Source organism: Polyergus mexicanus, unplaced genomic scaffold (assembly GCF_030449975.1).
Source record: "Polyergus mexicanus isolate NDT 795.1 unplaced genomic scaffold, iyPolMexi1.0 SCAF_4, whole genome shotgun sequence".
NCBI classification, from domain to species: Eukaryota; Metazoa; Arthropoda; class Insecta; order Hymenoptera; family Formicidae; genus Polyergus; species Polyergus mexicanus.
In genome coordinates, this window is record NW_027223324.1 from 9,430,429 (window position 1) to 9,450,387 (window position 19,959).

At 36.8% G+C, this 19,959-nt stretch overlaps 1 protein-coding gene across 8 annotated transcripts in view; it reads left to right on the forward strand.

Annotated features, from left to right (window-relative positions):
* LOC138932792 (SLIT-ROBO Rho GTPase-activating protein 1) overlaps positions 1-19,959 on the forward strand; it is a 59,034-nt gene that overhangs the window by 31,237 nt on the left and 7,838 nt on the right. For 2 of the 8 annotated variants that reach the window (XM_070294955.1, XM_070294956.1), the window contains exons 2-5: positions 12,166-12,349; positions 14,709-14,874; positions 15,681-15,908; positions 19,498-19,626. In XM_070294955.1, the coding sequence (XP_070151056.1) occupies positions 12,166-12,349; positions 14,709-14,874; positions 15,681-15,908; positions 19,498-19,626 (707 nt within the window). Of the gene's footprint in view, positions 1-1,814; positions 2,116-4,493; positions 5,948-12,165; positions 12,350-14,708; positions 14,875-15,680; positions 15,909-19,497; positions 19,627-19,959 lie in introns of those variants that run through there. The other 6 variants (XM_070294958.1, XM_070294960.1, XM_070294962.1 and 3 more) reach the window with 6 other exon arrangements.

The window sequence follows — 19,959 nt, forward strand, 5'->3', positions numbered from 1 at the left end:
AATATTAAGTTACATCCGGTAAGACCTTGCTGTCCTTTTCTTCAGTGCTGTTTAAGAACATCGTCAAAGTAAGCCTTTTTTTGAAGGACGTGTAGGCTGAACCGGAAACACGCATCGCAAAGTGCGTTACGGAGAAGTCACGTTGCTAATGCAGGAACTTCCAGCAATTACCACGCTCATAAAAATTCATCGAAAGGAAAATTGAGAGAATAGAATTTAAGGCTTTTGAAGTATTAACTTGAAAAACTTTCTGACGTGTTGCAGCGATATATAAAATGTAATATTATACGTGCAAATGCGAGTGATATGTGCGAATTACATTCGCAACTAGAGTTCGCGATAAACGAATAAATGCAAAATTATTAAACGCAAGCAAAAAATTGTTTTTAACAGGTCGCGATGTGTTTCTAGCTCTGATTCAAATAAGAGAAATTTACGTAAAAAAAACTTATAATTTTAACAATATCACACGTTTTATTTTTTATAGTAATTTAAGAAAATGTCTGGTAATTTAATACAAATATTTAATTTGCGTTAAATTATTTTAATTTGATGCATATAAAAAAAAACTATATTATCTTAATTTGTGCAAATTTGAGAATTCTTTTGATTCAATTAAGCGTGGGATGTTTGGTATCCAGAAGCGATTATGAGCGAACATTATACAATATGTTAATCGTTAATGTATGTAACACTAAGAAAGGGACGGAGAGAAATTATGCTCTTTAAGTGTTACTTTTATCTCGGAATTTGTCATAATAAACTTAATTATTCGGCAGAATTTAAATTTTAATACATGATTCGTACAACACTTACCGCATTCGTTTGACTCTCATCTCTGTCAATATTGGTTCTGTCGTCATGTTTTCACGAAAATTTAATTTATGCGGTTGGTCTATCGCGATCAACTCGCTATTGAATTTCGCGTATATTTCAATATTTTATTTATATTTTTCGTTACACGCGTGGTATATCGTTTCACAACAGTCTCGGTTTCCTCACCCATCGTCATTATTTCTTTCATTTCGCGCTCGCCGGATTTCCCGATTATCGTTCCGAGCAATGCATTGTGGGCGAGATTGTGATAATCTAAACGGACGAAAGAGCGAAGATAAAATCGTACACATTCGCGACGAATGCGCGAAGAATTTTTAAGGGGATCGTTCGCACTTACGACGCACCAATCAATGTCAAGCGAGAGCAATTAAAGTCTCGGGTCAGTGTTATTATTGGCTTTTTCAGCTCTTTCAACGCGCAACTCTTTACCCATTATATGCATCGTCGTCGTCCCCCTATCCACGGTAACGACATCGCCATTATTATTATCGGGGTGTCTGTAACCGCGCTTCGTTCGCATCGATACCTCAGCATCAGTTATTGATTGCTTATTATCACACTGGATTATACAGGAACGTCGTTTTCACGGTCGCAACCTACCTTTTCCTCGAAACGAAACATCGCGCTGCAACCCTTTCTTAAGAGAAAAAAATAAATTACAACTTTTTTTTAAATTTACTTATCGTATGTTTGATATATCACACTCTCGAGCAATAATTCTCGATTTAATTCAACGGTTATAAATATTAATTTGATTGGGAAAAATCACATGACGCGTAACCACGGAGCGCAATGTCAAGAGCGCGGGGCCCTTTGAGCCGCTTTACCATGCCTGCTTTCCGCTCGCGCCTGCCCAACCGCAACGCACACTATCGTTCACAGGCGCGTGTGCGTGAGAGAGCGTGTGTGGGCCCCGGTGATGGCGGTAATTGTGGTTAATTTAACGACGGTCAAAGCAGTCACTGCCTGTCCTTACAAGCCAGTTTACGCGACCGAGTCCCGAGCGCCGGGTGCAGTGCAAAATCTTGTTCTCGTCGAAATCGCGAGACAGCCTGCGTTTCCGTGTCAGCCGTTATATAGTTAAGAAAGTTATACTACACAATATCGCGAGGAAGTGCTTGGCGAATTTGACTCGGTCGAATTAATCGAGTGTCGGGAGTTGATGGCGAGAAGCTGTAGTTCGGAAGATACGGTACAAGTATATCTGAGAGATGAAACGTAAGCTGATGTAGAGAAAAAGCGAATTCTCTTCGAAATTGATGGATAATCGAACGAAAGGTTGGAATCTGTGGACGACGCGAAATATAATCGAGTTTAATAATTTTTTGAATAAATAAATTAAATTAATAAATTTTTTACCCTCTTTCGTACGTTTATATATTATATACACCGAGTTTATCAAAATGGAATGGATAAATGATTAATTAATCAAACTTTTGTACACGGATGATCGATTAAAGAATAATATAAATTCTAATACAGAAATAATAAAGAGAGCTTTATGATTTTTGTCTTCGATAAGATATATAATAACGATGAAATATGAAAGTCAGCGATGTTCCAAATATATACACGCACAAGTACCGATATGCGTGAGACTGATTTATAATAAATCATCATTATCGTACGATTGGCGTGAGTACGAAACGATTGTAACGCTATATATCGATAGCCATATATCGAGTCCTTCGACCGGTATCCGAGTCTCGCGATTGCCAGTAACGGTGATCGCTTCGTGTCGGCTATTTCGCGTAATCGACTCCGTTTAACACCTGCGGTTGTTATCGCTAGAAAATCGATCGCGATCTCGGCCGCGCAATCTTGCGTTCATTTTTCCTTTTACAGTGGAAATTATTTCGCGAACAATATTGCGGATTTTTCGATTCTAATCTCGTAATCTTGTGAATGTGAACGTCGAATAATATTCCGATAATAGTTGAATACATAAACTCTTTTGTGCTAATTAATTGCTACATACTTTCGCGAAATCGCAAGATAAAGAAAGAATATCCGCCGAGTAATATACGCAGCCGGACGATTTTGCCATCGTGTATTAATCGGATAAACAGGAGTTAATTCTGGAATATAATTGAAATAATTCAATCTGAATATAGAATTATCGTTTTACAGAAATTTTTATCTGACTTTCAAAGTCGCGCAGATTTGACATGGCGTAACGAGTGCTAAATTACGGGTACAATCGATCGGGCAAACAAGGTATCGTCCAATCGATCGTCTGGCTTTGATTTTTAGCGTCGAGAGTGATCACGGATGTCGAGAGTGCGATATGCGATGTAATCAAATAATGGAGAGAGAGAGAGAAAGAGAGAGGTGTGTCGCCCTTCCCGTTGGAATGCGAAATTATTCTCGCTTCCTGCCTTCGTTCGCTCGTTCGAGCATTTTCGATTCCAACTACGGAAGAGAAATTATACGAAAAAATGTATTATTTTTATTCTGAATTACGCATGGAATCCTTTATATGGCGTAGTATATAATTATATTTGTGAAACTTATATTTATAATTAGCAATGCTGATTACAGATACATGTATCTATAGTTTCTTAAAAAGATACACTTTTAGTTCTAATCTTATATGCAATATAACGGAAAAATTACGATGCGAAGAGAGGAATAACATTGTTATTTATCGAATAAATTCTTTCTTTGTAACATAGTCCCTTTTTCAAAAATTTTCGTTTCGGGGAAATAACAGTTATTTGCCGAGAGCTTTCAATATTTGTCAACATTGTTCAAGCATAAATGCTATCGTTCAATGCTCGCTGATCTTTTCGCTTTTTTTTTGCTTTTTTTCTTTAGATATCATGTAAATTTCAATCGAATCTCATCATCTCATACCGAGGAAAGTTAGAGTAGGAGATCGTAATTGAGCGAAATTCATATAAAAAATTTTGCTTTCAAATTTTTTCTATCGATCAAGTATTCGATCAACTGATATCTCGAATAATTTTATGGTCATTGCGATCCATTCATTTTATTCGTTTTAATCGATAATAGACTAAAGACGATACAATCTATGATCGACGTCATTCGATATTCACGAAAGTTCACACGAACGTGGTTTTATTCTTCGAATTATCAATTCACCGGGCAATCGTGTCGCCATGCGCTCTCATAAATATTTAATCACGTAACTGGAGTGATCTAACTCATTATACGTGGTCGATTAGATGTGTGCGAAACGAAGGAGCGCGATGTAAAAATAGTCGTGCGACATTATCGAGTGCGCGCGATGTGCTGCCCGGAACAGATATATACGGCCGACGTGTATTAAACCCCGATAACAATCTCTTAAGAAGAACTATAACGCGTATCAACAGAGTTCTTTCACCGGACATAAACGATAAACAGCCATCTCTCTCTCTCTTTCTTTTTCTCTTGGAACACTCGATATTAGCCGCTAACGATGATTTTATCGGAATCACTCTCATTCGCTCTATCGAAGGGAAAGGGTTTTACGAATACTCTTCCCTTTTCGAATCGATGTATATATCCGATAGGCGTAATTATTCACTGTTTCATCATAAATGCATTTTTTGCGCTTTGATTTTATATTCGCATTCCGATAACAGATAAAAAAAATAAAAAAATAAAAAAAAATCTCGTAGTTTTTGACATTGAATATAATTCCAACTTTTTTTTTTTCCACTTTATTGTAATAATCAAATCAAGAGTAATTTTTTATTCCTGAAACATATTCAGAGATGTAAAAGATATGTTAATAATAAATTTTTTAATTTAATTTATTTACTTATAATAATATTATATACAACACGCGATTTACGGAAACGGTTCAAATTGACGAAAATCGAGGGCTGAAAAGTAGGAATTTTTCCAGAGACGACGTTCCAATTCCTCCGCCCGCCAAGAAACGTTCGTTTACCCCTCTCGATCGAGTTTCTTTTCGAGTCGTTTCGTGTGGGGATCGGGGAGATAAATGGAAGTCGTAAAACGATGTTAGAACATCTTGGTTCTCTTCGCATCTTGAAAAAGAAAGAGAAAGAGGACGAGCACGAACTCCTCGCGTTGTACGGTCAGTGATAATTGTAAATAGACTTTTGTCTTTCCTTTCGCGTAATTTATTAATTCTCTCTCGATGCATACTACACACGCGATACAATGGATACGTCAGATAATCGCTGCACGCGACAGTATTGCGATTGGAATTATTTGAAATATTGATGCTAAATATGTTTAAATTAATCGAAAAAAAAAAAAAAAAAAAAAATTTCGATGCTTTCGGATTTTTCTAATAAGTTCTAGTTTAAACGCATAATTTTGTACTAACGATAAATTGTATACAACGGTGATGTAATAATTATATAATTATAAATAAGACATGGTATAATATACTATATATTTGAAGAAAATATGAGATTTAAATGTGTGTATTTTACTAGAGACGGTAGTTACATAATCCAATCTACATTTTAATAGTGTCATGAATAATGAACCAGATTAATATCTAATAGACCGTTCCACGAACTCAACTGACGATAATGAACCTTAAGCGGAGGATAACCAAATGAAAAATCTAAAGTAGCGTTATCTTGATGACATCATCTCAAGTTGTGTATTAATAACATTTTATTAACGAGACATATCGCAATAATAATTTACACACAATACTCTCTCCGTTCGTATTAATCGCACAATTGAGATTGTATTAAGAGGAGGGGATCCTCATTTAATCTCTCATAAAATATTTTTCAGATGAAAGTTAATCGTCGCGCGTTTAAAAAAAAAGCTGCGCGTTCCGGAGGAAAAGCTCGCGTGATACGATAATACCGGGTGGTCGCGAGGAAGGAATACCGAGTGGCTGATGTGTATGTATGTATATGCGTGTGTGTGCGCGCGTGTGTGAGTGCATGTGCGTGCGCGTCGGCGCGTGTGCACGCGCGAGAGACAGTGACACGAGGAGCCCCGGTCGTCGTGAGTAGTGGTTGGTGAACGTGGGTGAACGAGGAACGACGACGACGACGACAACAACAACGAGCGAGCGAGCGAGCCGAGTTCTAGCCGGATAATAAATAACGCAAGGGAGAAATGTTCAAACTGGCCGGACGCCACGAGTGGGAGGCCTCGACAAAAGGTAAATGGAATATCCAGCGCGTGTGTGGGCGGCGTGGAAGTAAAGACAAGGACAGAGAGGGACGCGTTGTTTCCTCGTTCTGCGAGAATATAGGGGGTGACGTGCAAAAGAGAGGGATCGCAGATGATTGATAAGGGAGTATCCGCGACTGCGATACCGGGCGGGACGTACAAAATGAAAGGGCGAAAATGGACGTAGGGAGGATTGTGGGGACCGGAATCTTGAATCTTGAACTTGTAGATTTTCTCCGACGATTCGAAGGTTCGATAGCTTTCGGACGACCCGTTATATCGCACGATTACATTATTACATTCTTGGATGGATCTGGGGGGGGGTCTTGTTTTAACGAGAATTTAGTTCGACGTCTTATGTGATTTTGTACTTTTATTATTTGATATTCTGATGTTATTTTACGAGTAATAATTCATAGAGAGAGTTATAGCTAACGTTATTTAAAATTGAATGAGAAAGATACATTATCTTTTTCTTATTAACAAAACAATAGCGATTGTTTTGCTGTTATTGTCTTTTTGATTTTGTAAATCGCATTTTCACGATGCTGTGTGACAGAGGTAATTTATATTGTGAAAAGTAAAGCAAGATATTGAAACGTATGACTAATGTCAGATATTTATGACACGTTCGGGCAACGAAACCAAGTACATATTTACAAACAGAACGGTGTGTTCGTGCCGAAGCATCGATGAATGTTACATATTCAAGTAGATGAAAGCATTCGGAGAAGTCTTCGATGCTTCGTCATGTCGAATATTCCGATACTTCTCTCGGAGAGGAAAAATTTACATATTGACTGCATTTTAGACTTCAATTTATCTTGTAGGATGCAAACGACTAAACGATAGCCAGATAAATACAGAGGAAGTCTCTCCCTTTATGCGTTTTCTTATTTTTACATTGAAAGTAAGCATTAAAATTATTTAAATATATATTCGAACAAATAAAATATATAAATATATAAAATATATAAAAGTTAAATAGGAAATATATAAAAATAATATATAAATTTGAACAAAACAATTTTTAAACGCGCCGCGTTCCTCGATAATTTACAAGAAATGGAGAAACGGATGTCTTCGTTGCGTAACATCAATGCATACCTATGCGTAACGTAATTCAATGCGGTAAACGAAAGACGAGAACGCGTTTCGTAACGACATATTTGCGTCCCGTGCAATAAACAACGACGCAAGAACAGAGTTCACGCATCGTGATGAGATCACGAAGAGATCCACTCGATAGTTATAACATCGTATGCGAAAGGATATATGTACATGTGTCATACAGTTATATTTCCTTCCTCGGAGCATGTACAATAACGCGCCTCGCTTTAACGGATCTTCGCGCGGCGGAGCAATTATTAAAGTCGCGAAAATAACCGCACGTCGCGATGTGCATCGCTATCTCGCGCAACAAGATTCTGTTATGCGCGCACACCTGGCGTCAACCTTGATGATGATGATGATGATATCGTTTGCCCCTCACTCATTATACGGTATATATGCGAGGTACGCATGCATGAGATCGCGCAAAAATTACAGTCACTTACGAGACACACTCGAGTATCATTTTGATAAGCTGCAGTCGCGTGTCTTTCCGGCAAACTAGATAAAAATTTAGTCTTTTTTTTTTTTAGTTCTTGCTGAAGATTTTTTCGATTTATTTAATTACCCTTTTTAATGTGAGTGATAATGAAAATTTAGGCCACCATAAAATAATGAGATATATATATATATATATATATATATATTTTTTAATCACGTGATTATATAAAGTTACTGAATTTATGAAATAAAAGTTTTATTGATATAATAAATTTTTAATCAACGCTATTTTTTATTAGGGAGAGGAAAAAAATTTCTTTCTATCCCATATATTAATAAAAAAAAGAAGTTTATTTTATTAATATTAATACAATATACATATAAAAAGTGTATCAGAGTGATATATATTAATTACTTAAGTAATTTCTGCTAAATTAAATAGATGTAGTAATTTAAGTAATTATTATTTGAGAAACGCGTTTCTATTTTATATAATTAAAAAAAAAAAGATGATTTCATGCTTCGCGAATTATTATGACTAAAAATTTCTATCTCTCGAATACATCATTGTATTTTTAAAGAAACGTCTTCGATCGAAAATTGATAGTGCAAGGCGAAAAAACTCGTTTCATCGCACAGTAATCACGGCGTCTTTGAGAATAAAATGGTAGTTGAACGTATTTTGGGATCGTCGTAAAGACTTCGACCTCGCTCTTTGGTTTCTCTTTCCTTCTCTCTCTCGGTAATCGTTATACACACACACACACACACATACCTATATACATACGTATATTTCTGTTCGCGGCGGGGGTGTGTATACTGCAACCGGTCGGCGCTTTGTCGTGGGTGGTTTTTAGGCGCAGCTGTTCTTTTGACTAAACTCTCTCTCTCTCTCTCTCTCTCTCTCTCTCTCTCTCTCTCTCTCCTTGAGTACAGAAGCGTTTTTGTGCACGATTCTCCTCTCGTTGTTGACGATATTCCCGAAGTTTTCACCCTACATCGCTGGCATCATTATAAAGTTTATTAAACGCGACGAAAGGATTATCTTTTTGTTTTTATTTGAAAACTGATGGCTGACGAATAACAGGTTCAACATCTTTCTCATATGTGTATCTCATATACCATACATATAACCTTATTTTTTTTTAATTTACATATAAAAATTCTGTACTCGGAAATTTTTATTCATTTACATCAAACGACAATGATAACGTATTGTTCTACGCGTGTAATTAGGAACAGGACAGTGATGAATTTCAAATAAATGAAATATTGTAACGTTTGCTTTTAGCAATATCGATTACATTAATATTAATTATTAATAGTGTTAATATTAGTGATATTAGTATTAACACTGATCTATGTAATATTAATATACTCTTTCTCTCTCTAAATTATATTTATTAAAATTTATACCATCTAGTTGTAATATAAATATTAACACTAATATTTCACTATCAGTTTAATCGCTAAAATTTCGATTTTAAATCAAAATCCCGTGTCGTCGTATACTATAATCGCGACTAACAATGCAGCCATAATCGATCAATCGAAAGGATCGGGATGAGATCGAAAGAGAACGAGCGGCCTGCATTGTACAGCCTATTTCGCTAATAGCGCCTATCGCGGTCTAGTTAATAATCATAGCAGGTCGCAATTCTCCGTCCCTAAAGTGCACGACGAGAGCGATGCCTCCTTCTCTTCGTGATCGGCTTCGTTGTTCGGTCGATCCGTTGTTTCCCCCCCTCGGTTAGTAGCTCGTCAGTTGGTGCATCCGACCACGATGGGCACATCGATCTCTCGCTCGTTAGATGACTAACTCGGCGGGGGTGCTGCATACACGGTGTCCTAAACTTGCCGAGTATCTTTTGGTCGTAATGCTTTTAATTATAGATGACTCTCTTTATTTTATCGCGTCTCTCTATTTTTCAACGCTATACATCTTTGTGATCTTGTAAACTTTAAATGAAAACTCTGTTGAAATCCACTCTAAATTTCAATCATTTATATTTATAATATATATATGATTTTGTCGTGTACTTTCTTTCTCAAAAATATAAAAATTTTTAATTTGCTGGTAACTTTTTATTTTCATTCATCAATTACGATAGAGATTTATATCGGGAATAAAGATCGATGTGTTGAATCAACTAAAAAAAAAAAAAAAAAAAAAAAAAAAAAAAAAAAAAAAAAGTTATACTATGATTTTGGAGTGCCCTATATGCAGCAGTTGCGGCGGCTTTGTGTTGCACTCGGGAGTTTATTTACCTCCGTTGTGCGTTGCTTGCGTGTCTGCGTTTCGGGGTCAAAGATCGCTATGCGTCCTTTCGGGAAGGATGAATCATATGAGCGCGGAAGTAAGAAAATCGATAGAACCTTTATTCAGTAATACATAAAGATTCGTCGTTAGAAGAGAAATCCTGCTGAAACTGGCCATTCCTTCAAGACACTCAGCATCGCGAGTAAAACTGCCATTGTATCATTGACAGTAATTCAAAAATAAACGACATAAATTAAAAGAGAATTAATTATAATTACAACAATATTATTAAATATTATAGTATGTGTGTGTGTGTGTGTGTATATATACACGTTTCAATATATATTATAATGTTTAAATATTGCTTTAAATTTAAATGTCGTTTTACAAATTATAGGTATAAAATTGTAAGCGTGGAAATTTAGTCATCGATTTATCAATCAAGGATTTTCTAATGGTTTAAAATCCTCCAAGCAACGTTAATCGAGGAAAGAAAATTAAATATTTTAATTAAATTAAAAATAATATTTAAGATAATTTTCTTCCTCTTCTCACATGTGTCTTTCTGTCAAAATTTTAATATATTGTAATTTTTTTCTTTCTTTTAATCTAGTTGGAGTCACGTAACGATTAAAAGACATGATTGTCGACAGTAACGGCAAAAAAACCGCGGCGGATCTTTTTTATCCGCACTTGTGATATTTCCAAGAATTAACATTGTATCGCCGCCGGTCATAAACGGTCCATTTGTGAGTTTCGAGGCTGAGCCGCCAATGAACCGATCCGTTCAGAGCTCTCGATAATTGGTAACACATGAGGCGAACTGACATGTGGCGTTTCTCCCAGACGTCTCTGTTTTCTTTCTTTCGGGAGGGTAACCGACGATATTCCCGAAAACGTGAAGCGACGTCGCCGTCAGACCGATTAAACCTCCTCGATCTGTCAGTAACAGAAAACGTCCATTTTGATCCGAAACGCGTCGCTCATGCTTATTTATCGCCCGAACTTTTTTTTCTTTTCCTTCCTTCAACGATGCGTTTGAATCGTCGGTTCGATGAAAGAAAGAACGACTTAAAATCATCGTGCAGCTCTTTCTCCCGGCAATCGTCCAATTACGCTGATTGATCGACGTTTATACAAAGACGGATACCCGACGAGAAACGGTATTCTCGCTTTCGGACTATTCGCTCTGTCGAGAGGATAATAAATTAAATCGAGTGGCTCGGTACGATAATAATCTGCTCGCGAGTCTGATTTCTTGAAAAACTAAATATAATTAAAATAAATCTTATTTCTTAATTATTAACAGTGAATTATAAACATGGACCGGAAGAATTTGGAATAAAAGCCTAGAATTCTCAGAGAATATTTTTCTCAAAATAGGACTTGACAGATATCCCGATAGCGACTTTATTTATTTCGAATATTGAATGTATACGAAAAGAGTTCTGTATTAAAAACGAAAATTGCTCCCATTTTCGTCCAATCGATGATGGATTATGCGAGTAATGTATTCGCGACCGCGGTTGTCTCTGCGTTCGTTTATTATCAGAGCCGAAGGAAGTTTCGGAACGGAAACGAGATACGGCCGCGACAATAAATCACGCGGTAAGCGCGATCGTCTTTCTCCTTGTCTCGGCGAAGTCTGCGAAACGATAGATTGTTTCGCGTCGCGTACACCGTTTATTTTTAGCTCGCTCGTCTCGCGAAGTCGGAGACATCGTTCCCCCTTCTCGTCATTGTCTCACGAATAACATTAACGGAATACGGATTAAAGGGATGAGAGAGAGAGAGAGAGAGAGAGAGAGAGAGAGAGTCGGAAGTTCTACGATCGTGTCCTTCGCTCGCGCGACATCCGTTACACCCGAGACATTATTATTCCGCGCAGCATCCGCCTCTCTGCCATTGTCATCGTCGTTGATGCAGGAATAAAACGACTTTGACGCGCAAAGGAGAGAGAGAGAGAGAGATTACCATATCGATAGCAAGAAGCGAAGAGACTGATCGAAATTTGCATCTCGCAAAACGCAGTTTAAATGCGTATTTATAAGCTAATAATATCTGTCAAGATAATCAAGAATTGTTTCTTCAGACATTATTCAAGATCAAACAAATGTCTGTGAATTTTAAATTTCGCAACGGAGATCATGAAAACGCTTGGAATCTGCGGAAATTCGTTGCCGTCGATCGTAACAGATCGATTTTTATCTCGAAATAAAGAGAATCGAAATTTTTGTTGATCAAAGGGATTATAAATTTTTCGGAGACGACCAATTTCCGGGGATTACTTTTTAGGGTCTTCGCGTGGTCCCTCCGAACCCCGATTGAAACCCGAAACGTACATCGCGATTAGAGCCAAGTCTTAACGTGGCTTCTTTCTTTTTTCCTGTTTGCAGACATACGGCTACAGCTGAACGAGCAGCTGAGATGCCTCGACGTAAGAATGGAGGCGCAAGTCGCCCTCGTGGCCGAGCTCCAGGACTTCTTCCGCAGGAGGGCAGAACTGGAGTTAGACTACAGCAAGTCCCTCGACAAGATGGCCAGAAGTATACAGCTGAGGCATAAGGAGCAGAAACAAAAGTATGTCACTGTGTCTGTTACTAGTTTCTTTTAAAAGCCGTGCCTTCTTTTATCATCGATATTTTAAATCAAGGAAACATTCAGATCTTGATCCAAAAATACAGCGATAAATGAATCGTAAGAAAATACATAATAAGCGAAGCTAAAAAATATGAACCTATCGCCTTAGGGATCGTCTATCGTAATCACGCGCAAAATAATTTCGCAAGATATACGATTTTACATCACTTAGGTAATTATGCCCAAGTAACTTTATTATTTAATGCAGCTAACTGTGGAATTTGCAATCGTCAGAAAATTTATCGTTTAGCAGGGAAATTAAAATGGATATATAATAATTTCAAATATTTGTATTTGCCTTTTTACACGGGAGTGTAAGATAAAATAGAGTTAACAACGCGGAGAGATTTGTTAGTTGGATAATTTTACAAAAAGCGACGGTACAAGAGCGGAAATAATTTCGCTGCAAGTTGCGGCGTTAAATGATTAACGAAGGTACATGCGTTAATTAATCCGTTGTAATTCATGCGTGTGCATCACGTGTTGCGCGACACGATTGAAATTATGTGTGCGTATATGTAATATAGCGCGGTACATTTACTTTATCATATTACATTATGTTGCGCAACATGAATTATTTCTCCATTACGTTACGTAAAATTTCTATCAAATACGCGATTATATTTGGGTATAAACCTTGATCATGCATGATTAAATTCCGATTGCATAATTAATTGGCGCAGAAATCGATCCAGATACTTAAATATTTATCCACCTTTCTCGCTAGAATCAGTGACGCACTTATAAGAATTTTAGCATGTTTTCAAGAAATAATATTTTTACTTCTAAGGGTCAATATATATATATATATATATATATTGCATTTCTCATTAATGTCTGGAGAGAGAGAATCAATATTTAATATATATAAAGAAGTATATATATATATATATACAGAAAAAAGGATAATTTATTTGACAGTTTATATTCGCGATTTTAAAATTATATTAAACATTGATATTATATTCAATATCTCAGCAGAATATTGAATATGCAGTACAATTTTTATTGTAATTCTTGATGAAAAAAAAAAAGTATATGTTATATATGTGTGAGTTAAAAATGCTTATCTTATAAAAGCCAAATAAAAACTTACTTTAAACAATTGACTTTATCTTATGATAATGATATATCGATATCGCGAGATATCGCAATTAACGGATATGAAGTCAAATTGTTATTAATAATTTTATATGAATTCCGTATTGCGTGAAAATTTGTATTTTCTCATATATGTCTTTGATATAACGCGATTGACATTTCTCGCGCTCCACTTTCGCGACGGACGAGCGGGGAAAAGCAACCGCAGCCGCATTTTTCCCGCGTCCTACACGCGCGTGCCGCCGCTGTTGCTGCATCTGCGACATGCCCTAGTTTCTTCTCGTCATTCAACCCTGAACGCGTAGTGCCCCTTTTGTGCACGGTATTCAGCGTCGTCCACAAAAGGGATGATGCTTCTCTCGGGATGTACGACGACATACACATACGCTTTTCCATCTCCGCGGCTTTCCCTCATTTCGCTTCGCGAGATATCGCGGATCGATAATTTCTTCTTGCATCCGGGATCGGTATGTAGTCGTGTCCTGGCAGTACATTCGTTCATCCTTTTGTCGTGGAAAAAATAATTACCGTAAACTAGGTTTCATACATCATCGATAACCGGATGATTTTAAAGATGTCCCATTTTTGGCTAAAAAATTATCACGTTTATAATTTACAATATTAAAATAATTTTAGAAAGAGTTACTTTATATTTATAATATCGAAGAACTGTTACACACTATACAACGCAATTTATATCGTTATTACAATTTTAGGATTTCTATGTATAATTTCAAAATAACTTACATCTAATGTATAATATTAAACAATATTTAAGCAATCTTAGATTTGTAATACTAGTCCGATTTTGGGCAATTTATACATTTAATAGTTAAAGTATCACGACGTTTAATTTTAAATCCGAAATAAAATAGAGGAATGCGAAACGTTACCTTTACTCACTTTACCCTTACAACACGTTTGCGTAATATATTACGCTACCGATAATATATTATGCTGTATAGCGTGCATTCGGTATGCATGAACGTGCAAGTGGAACGAGATCGCTGTTACGTGTATATAAACATAACGATAGGACGGTGCGTTTGAGGACCGCAAGATGAGAAGCGCGCGACGCTTTATCGGATCGTTAGCGGCGATTTAATTGCCGTGTAATTACGTTGATATATACGTATATGTGTGTAGATACATTATTCGCCGTTCCAGTACAATATCTTTATCGATCGCTTTTCCGCAGGCGGGAACAATGGCCCCTGTTCTCCAGCTACGCTTGCTGGCAGCAGCTCGTCAACGAGACCAAGTCCCTCAGCAGGGACCACGCCGCCCTGTCCGAGGTCTACAGCACTCACCTCGTGGGCCGTCTCAATCAGGTGATGGAGGACGTGCAGCGAATTTACAAGCGTGTGAGTGTCATACACGTGACGCGATACGATGGAGTCGCTCCGCAAACAGTTAGTTGTATGTAGTTGCGCGATTGCATCGCAGCCGTGTCGCGAGAAGTTCGACTACTCCATTGTCTCGTCGAATTAATTGCCTCGAATGCCTCTATTCCTGTTGCAGACAGCGTCGTATCGATAACGAATCAGTTTCTCGATATTATCGCAGTATCGCAATGCGATTTCCAATCTCGCATTTCTCCTGCAAACATTTCTCTCCTCTTCTGTTTTTTAGATTCTCGAAATATTTTTTATCGCACTTCTAATCCACGCGACTTTCTAAATTCTCGTTCTTAAGTTAATCAAATTTTTCAATTTTTTATATCCTTGTAATTTTAAGATTTCTACTTTATCTCTTGAAATTTTCGTATTATCTTTTTATTCTTGCAATACTTCTGAAATTTAAAAGTGAGACACAGGGATATCGTATAATAAACAAATAATAATAATAATATTATAGTTTGTCATTATTTATCTTTTATCATATTTTATTATTCTTTCCGACGATTTGAGTTAAGTCAATTAAATTATGTTTAATTTATATTTCATTTAATCTTTAATGAAAAGCAAATTTATTTATATCTTTAATAATTTTGCGTACACACACACACACACACACACACACGCGTGTTTTCTTCTTTCTAGAGTTAAATTTTGGCGAAAAGAGAAATTAAAATTAGAATTAAAACTTTATATTTTAAATGCATCCGCGACATTTTTTCAATCGCCCTTATGTCTTATTGCTCGGACGCGTTTCTTTCTGTTTGTTGCAGTGTCGCGAGATTGGCTATGAGACGCACGAGGAAATACTCCGAGTGCTACACGAACTCCACACGACGATGAAGACCTACCAGGCTTACCAGGCCGAATCCAGGCAGGCAGAGACGAAGCTCCGCGTAGCCGAGCAACAACGCAACAAGCTCGAAGTGGCGAACGCGGACAGCCGCGACAAGCTCGCCCGTAGCAAGAAGTACAAGCTTATCGAGAAGGAAGTTAACAAGGTACATCGTAGGGTAGAGTATAAATCGAGAAGTGGTCGTTCGCGAGTGTTTCTATGCGAGAGAAATATTCTTTTCGGACTGGTTCGATGGTGCTTGACCCTCGCGAGAAATTGCGCAGTTTAAAGTTGCTCTTCCTTCCGGTTACATCAACTTGCCACTTTGTTGAAATTACATGGACAAATGTGTAAGATTCGTTTCATAGTATAGTGGCAAAAAAAGATTTGCATTCAGATTTTACACCGTACACTCTAAACTTATCATATTTTCTTTTATCTAGGATAGATGAAATTTTAACATCTAATGTTTTTATATGTTAATATATATATATATATATATATATATATATATATATATATATATATATTATATCTTATAACTATTATGTGTTATATTATAAAATATATAATAGTTTATATAGATAATCTCAAAATTAAAATTCTCGATCGAGATAATTTTGGCATATTTCAAATTTAGTAAAGTTAGATGAAAGCTTTTTTTAATGGAAAAAAATTACGTGTGCAAATGGCATTTGCTGCAAATAATATATTATTACGTTCTCGATAACGAGAATGGAGATTCCTTCGATCGCACGCATCGCTTGACGTTTGTTCTTACGAAGCGACCCTGGCCGTCGATAAATTCGACATATTGCGATCACGCGGGCGCCCTCAGATTTTGGCAACGACGTGTTATATTACGAGAGAGAGAGAGAGAGAGAGAGACACGGTCAGTCGAGAAATTATTCGTCAAATTGCATATCCGCGAGCGTGACTTTACCTTTCGCTTCGTCATTCTAGCAAATATTAACACCTGGCGCGGACTGAAACGATCGTCGCTCCTGGCAAAGGATCAACGGTGATCTTACGTCAAAAGCGTACGATTTATTGCAATGATTAACGGTGATTTTCTTTTTGCGACGATAAACGCGATGACGCGAATCCGATGTGCTTCTTTTTCGTCGTCACATGTCCATCAGCTGTTTGCAACGTCAAAGCGGCGCGCCGAGTAGGAAGTGCTTCGATATATTTTCGCTCTGTCGCATGATGACTTGTAAATAATATCAGAAAATGGCTCGTATAATCTTCCGGAAAAAAATTAGAAATAACATTTTTAACTATTGTAAATATTGTTGGAGATAAATTAAGATATTTCCTTCTTAATCGATGTAAATCAAGATTGAATTTATATTAATCTGATTTTTCGACAATTTGATATTTCAGAGAGAAACTTTCATATTTTAAGAATGCGTGTGTTTTAAGAATTTAAAATATTTTGTAGAAAAGAATTACATTTAATTTCTTAAAAAATTGAAATAATTTTATGTGAAAGATAATAGCTTTGAGAACATTATAGATTTACTAAGAAATAATATATGAAATTACTTATTTTATAAAAGCAGTATGATAAAATTAATTCGATAAATTAAGAACTGATATTTGTGAAAAATGTGCAAATATCAAGGGATATTAGAGTTCCGTAATATTCCTTTAAAGCGGTGAGGTACTTTGCACGGCTGGAAGCTTGCGTGTCTGGCCTTCGTCAATGCGATTGAAAGGAAATTGAAAGTACAGCTGGAACGAGTGGACTACCGTCTGCTGCGTCTTAATAATTTTATTTCGCGAGCTCAACGGAAACGCGTTCATTACGTCTCGACGGCCCTGCCCTTAATTTCCTCTGTCACAATTTAACAATAAGAACATCATTAAAATCAACCGTCAGATCTGTCTTCGCGGAACCTTCATCTGCGGTGTGTAAATTGCTAATAAAAATTAGATAATGAGGTTGCAAAATAAGCTTCCTTGTGTGCAATAAAAATTAATTAATTTTATTCCCACGAGATTTTCTACCTCTAGAATAATATTTTTGGAAAAAGCTTATAACACTGCATCGGTCTTGTGGGAATACAACTAAATATCACAGTAATCGCGCGCGCGCGTAAAAAACACAAATGTTAAAATATATCAATGTTTTCTTTCGGTCTAAGAATAGTTTTTAATTGTCACGATGTAGAGGAATAGTTTCTCAGATATGTACTCAGAGTATATTTCTTTTTTAATAACTTCGTGTCGCACGTTTCGTGATGCATGATTGCGCGAAGTTTGTATTATGCAACTGCGTTTTCCACGCCAATAAAGATTAAATTCGTGGCGCGATCGATGGTACTTTATATCCTCTGCCGCACGCTATCCGCATTATTGAGCGGAAATAACAGTCGCGCACGAATTATATCCCCGATAAAGTACGAAGCGACGAAATGTGTCCGGCGACAGGTGACGGAGACTCGAGAGAACCGAGAACTAGACGATATCCAGGTCAGTGGCAGGATGTCCGAATTAGATGTCTGCGTCATCAGTCCACCAATTGTTCTGCTTTTTGTCCATCGCCGTCTATCTCCGACGCTCTCATTTACCGTACGGTTCACAGAATCGAGCGGAGAACTGCATCCGAGAACCGCGACTCTAAAGCGAGTTTATCTTCGTTCACTCGGAAACTCGTTCCTGCGATTCGCGTGCGACAAGAATTATGATCGAACAACGATCGCAGAATTAAAATAATATATAGTAAAAAAGAAAAAAAAATAACTGTTAAAAACTTAGCTTTTTTTTAAAAAAAAAAAAAATAAAAAAAAGGCGCCAAGTGTGGAAAAACTCTTATGTAATATATAATGTTATTTTATCCAAACCAAAAACCATTGTACAAAATAGTTGCTTTAATTTTCTGCAAAAATAATGATATTAAAAATATCATTGGAACGTGCACTTGGCGCTTTTTTTTACTTTTTTACACATATGGTATATTCGTGCTAAGATTACATGCTTTGCTCTCTTTCTTTTATCCATATGACTCAAAAGCATTTCTCCAGCCTATGTCGGGAGGATATCATCCATCCTATGGAGTGAATCGGGAGAAATGCTAGGAAATCCGTATGAAGCGCGTGTCTCTCTCTCTCTCTCTTTCTTTAGCTCTCTTTTCTTTTTTCCACTTCATCCCAATCCGAGCAGACGCCGACCGAGGATTTAGGGTCGACCTGCTAGCGGGGGTTTTTTTTTTTTGTCGGGCACATGCAATCCGATGGAAAAATAAATAGCGCTCCCCTTGGCCAGCGCAGCTATAAGCGCGATAAGACAGATGGTTGAAACGGCCTGGAAGCAAAAGGGACATCGAGAGAAAAGTATAAGAGCCAAGCGGCTTGAAAAAAAAAGAGAGAGATCGACTACACGTGCAACCGACTCGTCGTCGTCGCATTCGATGTCATCGCTGGCGTCAAAAGAACGCAAACTCTCCTTTGTATATGAAATAATATGAGAAACGCAGAATTTTTTTACATCATAGATATGTATATCGCAATACATAAGATATCTTATTTGTGAAAAAATTAAGTTATTACTTTTCTTTATTAACATAAAAAATTATATTATAGTTACAAAAGCTAGTGTGTCATTATATATTTTAATAATTAAAATATCATTGAAAATATAAAATACGTGATAACGAGAAAGAGATAATCCGGCGAAACAAGGATTCTAATATGGGAAGTCTAGATTCCGAGGCGCATCATCGTTGTCTGATCCGGAATTTCCTTTTTCAGAGGAAGAGCAAGTATCAGGAAGCGAAGCTGAAGGCGCTCAAGGCGAGAAACGAGTACATCTTGTGCCTGGAGGCATCGAATACGACGATACACAAGTACTTCGTCGACGACCTATCCGACCTCATCGACGTAAGTTACATACGTACCTGCACTCCATTGACCCCTCACCATCACGCTTTCTCCGATCTCCGCAATCGTTGCACTTGTTTATAGCACTATAACATTTGTTATTACGCGAATCGTTCGAATTAAATAAAATTTAATGCTTACCGTTATATTAAAAATGTAATTTATATATTTTTTAATGTAATTTTACTTAGAAAGTAAAGAGAAAAAGTATTGATAAAATTTGTTGTGTTTTAAGACTGTTTAAATAACAAAGTAAGATGATAAAATCGATTGAAAGATGAATACATGAAAAGCTATCCATTTATTTCATTCATTAACACATTGAATGCCGAG